Source organism: Balaenoptera physalus (genome assembly GCF_965194825.1).
Source record: "Balaenoptera physalus genome assembly, chromosome: 3".
NCBI lineage: Eukaryota > Metazoa > Chordata > Mammalia > Artiodactyla > Balaenopteridae > Balaenoptera > Balaenoptera physalus.
Genome location: NC_138890.1, coordinates 24,401,229 through 24,410,512, shown reverse-complemented (window position 1 = coordinate 24,410,512; position 9,284 = coordinate 24,401,229). Strand labels below are relative to the sequence as shown.

At 50.2% G+C, this 9,284-nt stretch overlaps 1 protein-coding gene across 2 annotated transcripts; it reads left to right on the top strand.

Annotated features, from left to right (window-relative positions):
- The first annotated feature begins 565 nt into the window (after positions 1-565).
- MSX2 (msh homeobox 2) lies at positions 566-6,698 on the top strand. Of its 2 annotated transcripts, none has more exons than XM_082456572.1 (2): positions 566-1,092; positions 4,982-6,698. In XM_082456572.1, the coding sequence occupies exons 1-2, from the start codon at positions 714-716 to the stop codon at positions 5,404-5,406; spliced, it is 804 nt and encodes a 267-aa protein (XP_082312698.1). In that variant the 5' UTR covers positions 566-713; the 3' UTR covers positions 5,407-6,698. The 2 variants fall into 2 exon arrangements, with proteins under 2 accessions (XP_082312698.1, XP_082312699.1); XM_082456573.1 differs by lacking the exon at positions 566-1,092 and adding an exon at positions 1,120-2,263.
- The last annotated feature ends 2,586 nt before the right edge of the window (positions 6,699-9,284 follow it).

The window sequence follows — 9,284 nt, the reverse complement described above, 5'->3', positions numbered from 1 at the left end:
TCCAATTGGAACTACTTGGGAGAGGGTAGCCGTGACCACCTACCTCTCTGGCTCGCTCTGGCCCCTCTCCTAAGGGAGTTATAGTAATAGCGGACGCTGTTGGGCACTTGCTGATAGCGAAATACCTGCCTTTCTAAGCGCCATGCATGTAGTATTTCTTTTAGCAGGGATGCTGGCCCTTGCTTTCAGTGCTGACCCCTAAAACTGTTACGTTCGCCCAGTTTCGACCCATAGTAGGAGCTTCATAAATGTTTTTGCAATGTCAGTTGCAGATTTTAAACATGTTCTGGCGCGGGGTACCTTTTAAAAAGAGGGTCAATAGAAGAAATGGGACTCCGCGAACTTCCTCTTTAAATAATCGGCCTTAATTACGCCTTAGACTTTTCAGTTTTGGCGTGATTATAACCCTTGAGGGATCGCCTGATAACAACTCTGCTGACTGCTCCTGTAATTAACTCCTAATTCATTTCAAACAGAAAAAAAAAAAAAAAAAAGGCCCCAGCCTCTTCCGGAAGAGCCAATCGGAGGCGAGCGTCCGTGGCGTCAGCGCCAGGGCCGGCTCGGATTGGCTGAGCCGAGTCTCTCACTTCCCTTTGGAGGAAAGGCACGGCTGCCGGCGCGCCCCTCCCGTCTCCCCCCCAAAAAAGTTTGAGTCGCAGCTGCCTGGTAGCCAGCGGAGTCGCGCGCCGGGAGCTACGTAGGGCAGAGAAGTCATGGCTTCTCCGTCCAAAGGCAATGACCTGTTTTCGTCTGATGAGGAGGGCCCGGCGATGGTGGCCGAGCCGGGCCCGGGGCCTGGGGGTGCCGACGGGGCCGCGGAGGAGCGCCGCGTCAAGGTCTCCAGCCTGCCCTTCAGCGTGGAGGCGCTCATGTCGGACAAGAAGCCGCCCAAGGAGACTTCCCCACTGCCAGCCGAAAGCGCCTCCGCCGGGGCCACCCTGCGGCCACTTCTGCTGCCCGGACACAGCGTCCGGGAGGCGCACAGCCCCGGGCCGTTGGTCAAGCCCTTCGAGACAGCCTCGGTCAAGTCGGAAAATTCAGAAGACGGAGCGGCATGGATGCAGGAACCGGGCAGATATTCGCCGCCGCCAAGTGAGTGCCTGCAGAGGCCGGGACAAGGGGTAGGAGGGTGCTCGGGGTACAGGAGGGAACTGGGGGTCAGTATTCCAAGCTAGGGGTACGGAGACCCCTCTGTACTATGCGCCCCGAAAAGCAAGCATTACAAGTTCTTGGCCCCTTAATATCCCCAGAGTTCAGCGCGCCCGCGGCATCCAAGATACCTTCTGGGTAATATCCGCGCAGCGCGTGTTTGGGATCCCCTAGCTGTACAGAATATTCGACACAATTGCCAACGCCCTGATCTTTGAAGGGCGAACCCAGCTGGGTTTGCGGGGTCGCTTGGGTATCCGTTTCTCTAACCCTCAGCCCTGCGCTCAGGCCACTTCGCTTTTTTTCACTGTCCCTCGGGGTCTCAGTCTGGGGAATGAAGAAGGATCCGCGTTTAATGAGCACCGGAATATATGCCAGGCAGAGGCAGAGTGTCTAACTGTCTTTCAAAGTTCACAACCCTGCGAGGTGTGCCCTCATTATAAAGATGAGCTAATTAAAATCTAATCTGGCTTTGGGTAGAAATGATCATCTTCCATTGGTCCCGCGGGTGTCGAAGCACGGTAACACGGAGGGATGGCGGCAGAGACTTATGCGGCGAGGAAATGTCTCCCGGTCGTCCCGGCGGCCAGCCCGTCGCTTCGCTGGGAGCGGGCTGGGGTCAGCAGCGTGGGGCTCCGCTTGGCTCAGAGTAATAATTAACAGCATTCCAGCAGCGCTTGAGTTTACAAAGTGATGCTTATTAGTTCACCAGATCCCGATCATCGCTGGAACCCCGAAGTGTGGGCAGAAGCCCGGGACCTGTGGTTATCCCAGTTTTCAGACATGCATACTTTGAGGACTGAACTTGCTTGAGCCAGGTCACCAACAATGGCTGAATTGGGCAAGGGGCTCTGGTGTCCAAGCCCCAACCCTGGCCACCTTGATCCCTCTCCCCAGAGAGACCAAGCAGAGGGCCGAACACCTGCACCCCGCTTCCTGCCAATGAGGAAGGAGAACAGAGAGTCGCAGGAGAGCTGCTTTCTCTTCCAGCGTTTACGTCCATTTTTGGGCCCTGGGTCCTTTTGCAATATGGAGAAGCCATTCCCTGTAGCTCCTTTTACTTCTGTCTCCCAGCCTTTAAGATTTCTCTATCTGCACTCTACCTCTAGGAAAGGTGAGAGAGAGGGTGCCTGCATAGGGACTTTTTCCAAAAGCTGGGAGCATCACATTTTACCCCATTCCCATCAGCCCCGAAAACTCGAGATACAAAGTATTTTGTGAACAAAACAAGGCCATATAACCAGGCATCAGTGGCTGTCCCCTCTGGCATCTCTCTCCACCCTGTTAGAAACTCCCAAAGATTCAAAGGGCGTGGAGATTAAGGACTCAAAGAATTTAAACTCAAGTTTGCACAGTACTTTATAGCACTTTTCACCGTATTATCTTATCTGATCTCCGTGTGGCTAAAGCTGGCCTCTCGGTAACAGATGAGGACATTTCAGCAGAGTTCAGAGGAATCTGCACACGTCGAGTTTGGGCTTGACAAGAAAGACTTGGGGACATTTAATGATCACCTGTCTGATGGCAGACAAGACTCTGGGCATTCTAAAATTTGGTACTCTGAACCACACTGTAGGATTGGTATTAGTTACCCCTTTTATTGATGGTGAAATAGAGGCTTAGAAACTTTAAGGGACTTAATTTGTTTGACAGATATTGAGTGCCTGTGTATTCCTAGGCCTAGGTCATTTCCCAGCTGCACATCAAGGATTCAGGCCTTACAGGGAGTGGTGTCCAGAGGTCAGACATTTCCACTTTCTTAGGTTCCTGGGGTTTTGTAAGCATGCCTGCCAGGGCCGAAGGTAAGGCAGCCGTGGGCCCTGGATGTGACCCTTCCATGAGGAAAGTAGGAGATTCTGAGAAAGGATTTAATTTTTTTTAAAAAGTGGGTCATTGGTGCTTTGGGCCTGGAGATGGCCTCAGGAGCCCTGTGGTAGGAGCGGTGGGTCCGGGGGAGCCTAGCGACAGAGCCTGGGGCAGGAGGAAGCCACCTGCCCTGGCCCGGGTTTTGTTATTGTCAGGAGGCAGTAGGATAAATGCTGTTTTGCTTTGTATAATCGCACCCTTTCTCAGGCTGGTTTAAAATGGGGAGGAGAGTGGGAGGGTGGGGAGAGGTGCGCTGGGAGGGAAGCTTTGATACACACATGAGATCCCGTCGCCTGGATTTCATAATTCAAATGCAGCCCCTAGGAGCAGCCAGAATGACCGTGCCCAGGCACAGAATCGCTTCCAAACGTAGAGCAGAGGCAAGTGTAGATTCTAGGAGCTTGGTATCTGAGCTGTGACCACTGGGTCCTCCCAGCTAGCCAGGTCACGTTTGTGAAGGATGAGAATTTCACAGGTCCCTGAGTCTCTGATTGTTGTTATTTTATTTGTAAATTAAGAAGTAGGCACCCCCAGCTCTCTGGCTTACTTAGGGATTAGCATATGCAAAAGTCTACTCTCCTGTGGTAGTTTCTTACCCATCTCCCTCCCAGATTTCTGTTTTTTGATTGACGGCAGAACCCACTACCTTCTTCTTTTTTAGCCATTTAAAAGTGATGGTTAACAATGACACATTAGGACAAATCCATTTCTTATTGGAATTGGAGGCTGGGTTGGGACTTGTGCTGTGTCACCTTCAAGTATGAAGTGTAAACTCTTTCTTGGGCCACCAAAGTAACTAAACAAGAAATGCGACATTCTCCCTTTGGAGTGCTTTGGAGTTACTACGGTGGCTACATTTGGAAAATTAGCATAGCTCATAAAAGCCAAATGCAGAAAATGAATTGTTTAGCGTTTGTCCCTCAGCTCCACCCCAGCTTCCTTTAAGGAAAAGCCCGAAGTTAGTTGATGCTATGGAATTACAAGGATGCCCTGTCCTATGATTTCCTATAATTGAACCCAATTTAAATATGGAGTCTGGATGCTGTTGGCATACCTTTATTTTGCTTGTTATTCCTTCTTTCTAAATTCCAACAACAAGCTAATCATTTACACATTGCCTCCAAACCATAGAATGGGTAGGAGAGATGGCTAAAATGTCATCACATGCTCTCAATTCAGGAGGCAGCGTGATTTCCCCTGACATTTACATTTATGGGCGAGCTAATTTTCCCCTCCTTCTTAGTAAAGTTTATATTACAGAAGCACCCAGCCAAGAAAGTTATCCCACATCCAGATCTGTAAAATGATGTTCAGGTTTTATAATCTGTAGACTGGAGGGAATGACAGCTGTGTGGTTGTTTATTGCATGAGGCTGCTCACCAATCCATAGATGCTATTAATTTACTGCAGACCTTATCGGCACGATTATCCTTCATAAATATGTTGATGCAATCCAACTTCTCCTGGTGCAGAGAGGGGATCGACCCAGTTCATAAGACCCTTTTCATTTTCCTTCTCATATGTGATTATCTCAGTGTCCTAGGGATGTGAGGGTTATCATGAACCCAGCCCCCCATTTTTAAGATAAGCGATATCAAGAAGAGATGGGGTTTTGTTTCTCAGAGAACCCTCAGCTCTCTTTGACTTATGAGGGGTCTGTCCATATTTCATTATCTCTAATGCTGTTTGTTTTCCATGTAGCAAGTTCTGTTACACCATAAAACTCCCAAACTTTTGGGAAAAGATTCAATTTTTTAAAAACAAAACAATTTATCCGTTTAAGTATGGTCCTTCTCTATCCCCACCCCACCCCCCCCAAAAAAAAAAAATCCAACCACACATGGTTTTGACCGAGGTACCTTTTTGAAAGGTGAAGAGGGAAGACCCCCCGCTCCCCCCCCACGGACACAACTGGCGAGAAAGCCACTTTCTTTTGCTAACTCACTCCCCATTCTCTGTTCCCTAGGACACATGAGCCCCACCACCTGCACCCTGAGGAAACACAAGACCAATCGGAAGCCACGCACACCCTTCACCACCTCCCAGCTCCTCGCTCTGGAGCGCAAGTTCCGCCAGAAACAGTACCTCTCCATCGCAGAGCGGGCAGAGTTCTCCAGCTCTCTGAACCTCACAGAGACACAGGTCAAAATCTGGTTCCAGAACCGAAGAGCCAAGGCGAAAAGACTGCAAGAGGCCGAACTGGAAAAGCTGAAAATGGCTGCAAAACCTATGCTGCCCTCTGGCTTCAGCCTCCCTTTCCCCATCAACTCGCCCCTGCAAGCAGCCTCCCTATATGGCGCGTCCTACCCTTTCCATAGACCTGTGCTCCCCATCCCGCCCGTCGGACTCTATGCGACTCCAGTGGGATATGGCATGTACCACCTGTCCTAAGGAAGACCAGCTCAATAGACTCCGGGATGGATGTTTGTTTAAAAGCCTTCCCCCTCCCTCTGCAAGAAGACAGTCCCGCTCTGCAAACCTTGCATGCACCACCCTCAGCGGCTAGATCGACAGGGCCACAGACATAGTTGAAATTGGTTCTTTTGACTGGAGACACCCAAGCCCCGTTTTCTTGGTGTAATCTTCCAGATGCCACCCCCCCTTCTCCTTTGACAAGATTGGCTCTGATGGTTTTTATATATAAATATATATATAATAAAATATAATACATTTTTATACAGCAGACGTAAAAATCAAATTATTTTGAAAGGTAAAATTTATATATATATATATATATCTATATATATATATATCCTTTTTCTCTATATATCACCTTCCTAAAAGAGACTGCTTAATTAAGTCTACCTGTTGTTTTTTCTCATGGGGGAGACAAATCATTTACTAAAATTGCTGAAATCTGATGATTTGGATGACTGACTTGCAAACATTAGAATTAGACACTATGTGCATAGGCAGTAGATATGGAAAGATTCCAGAGAAGGGGACACATCATGTTCTTGGATTTTTTACGTGCATTTAAAAACTCACTAGATATGACCCTATTTGGCCCTATTTTTTTCCCCTTCACCTTGTTTGTTACACATTGTTAAACGTTTTTGTAAGATCAATAAAAGGGGGATGAGAAGAATCCTGAGAGTGCCTCGGGGTAAGGTGGAAAATGGAAGTCCTTCCTAATTCCTCTCAAGGCTGTTGCTTAACTTCATTTCAGATAATTGGAGAGTGAAAAGTTTTAAAGCATGTCGGGAGGAATAGACGGTTTCTGTGAACCACTAGGTACATCAGTCCTCACACATTGAAAAGGTGATTTTGGGGGGGGGGGATGTGTGTAGTTAATTCTCTGCTTAAAAAATATGAATATCTTGTAACCATTATCTATACTAAATATTCCTGAACAATGAATAGATCTAAAAAGAAAAAAAATCATGCTTTCTCTGTGTGTGTACCTGTTGTATGTGCTAAACTTATTAGAAAAATTTATATACTTTTTTAACATGTTGGGGGCAGAGGGTAAAGCCATGTTTTGACTTGATAAAAAATGGTGTTGTCAGACAGCCCATATAGCTCCTTGGTATTTCATTTTTCTATCCAGCTCCCCCTCGCCCATCCAAGTATACTTTTATCCCTTTGAAAGGGTGCCTTGTATAATTTTATATATTTTATTGAAGAGTTATTTCTTATCTCTTATTCTGAATTAAATTAAACGTTTGTTTTATTGCAGTAAAGTCTGTCCAAAGTCACAGTTATTTTTAAGAGGCGCTCTCTGTTCTTTAGCTGGTCTTAGCCCAGAAATGCCACCCAGATGGGGGAGGGGGGCTGGTGATTTTTATGATGATTTTAATGTGAATCAATCAAGAGCTGTGGCCAGATTCAGCCCGGGGTAGGGAAGTCTACAGCAAATAGCAAAAGACTTTGAAATGCTTCCTCTGGCAGCTTGTGTTACTCATGGAAAATTGCTATTAGGAGTTTTTCAAATTCCAGTGAAAGATGAGCTTAGAAGTGGCAGGGCCCAGGGATCGGCCAGAATCTGAGGGGTTTGTGGATGATTGGGGGGGGGGGGGCGGGAATCTTGAACTTGAGATCTCTCAGCTACCACAACAAGCTTGGAGCTGAGGGAAGGGACCTATATAGTTCTTTGCAAATGTAGATGGTAACTAGATGCGTTCACTGAGGGGGAGAGGGGGGTAGATGGATGCCTGCTGCCCTTTTCAGGACTGTGTCAAATCACATTCCGTTTACCATTCCTAGCTCCTTCCAAGGAGATCGGCCTTGAACAAATGCTCTTTTCGGTTTGTAGGGGGGAAGGTAGTTCATTCAAGTTCCCTTTGCTTTGCAGCCTGCCTTTCCACTGGTTACAGAACGGGGGTCAGGCTTGGGTTTTGAGGCATCACCATGAAAATAAATTGGTAATGGGTGGGGGAGGCGGGGAAGAATCTTAAACTCCACTTTCTGTTGCACAAAGAAACCAAGTGGCCATTGATGATAGCTTTCCGAGGGCTGTTTTCGGATGAGAAGCTCGAGTGACTTGGGGACGAGTTGGAAGGGAGTCAAGAACTTCCTGTTGCGGAGCCCGAGCGGTGGGGCGATTGGCACCTGGCACCTACCAGGACTAGCGCTTTCGTCCCAGTTTCCTTTGTGCCGACATCCAGTTTAGAGGTGAGCGCCGGAAACTCCATTTTTCTGGTGGGGCAGAGGCTCCCAAGGTCGGTCGGTGAGTTTCTCCTGCGGAGTGTGATCCAAACCCAGGGATCTGCTCCGAAGCTGGGGTCCGACCGATTTCTTCCAGCTCGGCCCCCGAGCTGGAGTGAACCGCAGGAACGTCCCAAACCTCCCCGAGTGTGCCCTGGCCATCCCGCTGGGCCACCCCAGCCATCCTCATTTGTGGGATACGTTTCCCAAAGGCCAAAGCCGTTCCCGGTTTCGTCATCAGCCGCCAAGTTGGGGCCCTAATTAGCCCGTCCACCGCGAGCTTCCTTCCCGGAGCCTCTCGGACCCCGCAGCCTCGGGCAATCTCAGCCCGGGGTGGGGGATCCGGAGACGCCGACTCTGGGTTAAACCTCAGCTTGCCCCCGGGAGGAGGGGGTCACAGGCTAGAGTGTTTTTCGGAGAACCGGGCTGCGTCCTGTGTGGTCAGCGGGGTGGATTGGAAACCGTCTAAGCGCCTGCGCATTACCCCAATCGCCCTAAATCCCAAAGAAAAAACTGAGGCCGGGACAGGGGAAAAGAGTCGCTCAGGCGCCAATACACGCACCCCTGCGCTCCTGGGCGGATGGGGTTACCTCGTCGAGGACGCGGCCGGGTTCGGGGTCCAGACAATGGCCAGAGGTCCGCGGGCCCGCCGGTGCGCCTTGCTCTGGGGCTCCCTCCGAACCGCCTGCCCTGCATTAGGTTTGGCGGTCGCCACGGTCCCCACTTATGTCGGGCTTGGCATGCCAGGTGTTTCAGGGACCAGGCTAACCACCTGGGGCAACAGAAGGACCCTGTCTCACCAAGGACCCCGCAGCCGCGCCTTGGAAATTAAAACCGAAGATGTCACTGTGCCGGCTTTGGCCATCGTCGCCTGCGCTGCCGGGAGCCTGGCACACAACTCCCCCCCCCCCCAGTCCTCCCGTACTTCTCAATGCTTTTATCTAAAACTTCCCAGAAAGACGGCCCTGCTTTCAGAAAAGAGGGGACAAAAGGAGACGAAATCCCATTTACTGAGCTCTTGCTAAGTACAGAACTAGGCGTCTTCCGGCTCATCTCATCTAGTCTCTGCACACCCTTGGGGAGGTATTATTGATGCCATTTTATAGTTGAGGAAACTGAGGCTCAGAGGGGTGGCTCACTAAGGTCTCAGAGTCGGCAAGGGACAGCAGCAGAATTCAGACCTAAGTGTGAGCCTGGTGGTGGGCATTAAGTCTGGCAAAGGGGGGCCCCGAAGGAGCTGTCTCAGAGGAGCTGTGGGATGCTGGGCCCTAGGGAGCTCTCCAGATGCCCCAGCCCAGATCCTAGCGCAGCCCAGCTCTGGAGCCCCTCTCTGCATCCCCTTCCCCACCCCTCATTGCTGTAAGGGGCTCCCCACACAGGGGCCCAGCTTTTCTATCCCAGGGGACCTGGGGCTCAGCCTGACCACCCTCCCCCCTGCAGCCCCGGGGAGGTGATGCTGGGGCAAGGCCGGCAGGAGGTAGGCAGCAGCGAAGGCCTGGCTGGATGAGAGCAGGCGCTGGTAAAACGTCTGCCTGACCCGACTGAAAAGAGGATCCCTGCCTTTGAGCAGAACCTTGTCTGACCGAATGAAAACTCCCACGGCCATTCTTTGCCATAAAAGC

Coding starts and splice junctions, on each gene's coding strand:
- MSX2 (XM_082456572.1), top strand. CDS start 714: ATGGCTTCTCCGTCCAAAGGCAATGACCTGTTTTCGTCTGATGAGGAG. Junction 1,093..4,981: donor CAGATATTCGCCGCCGCCAA/GTGAGTGCCTGC, acceptor TCTGTTCCCTAG/GACACATGAGCCCCACCACC.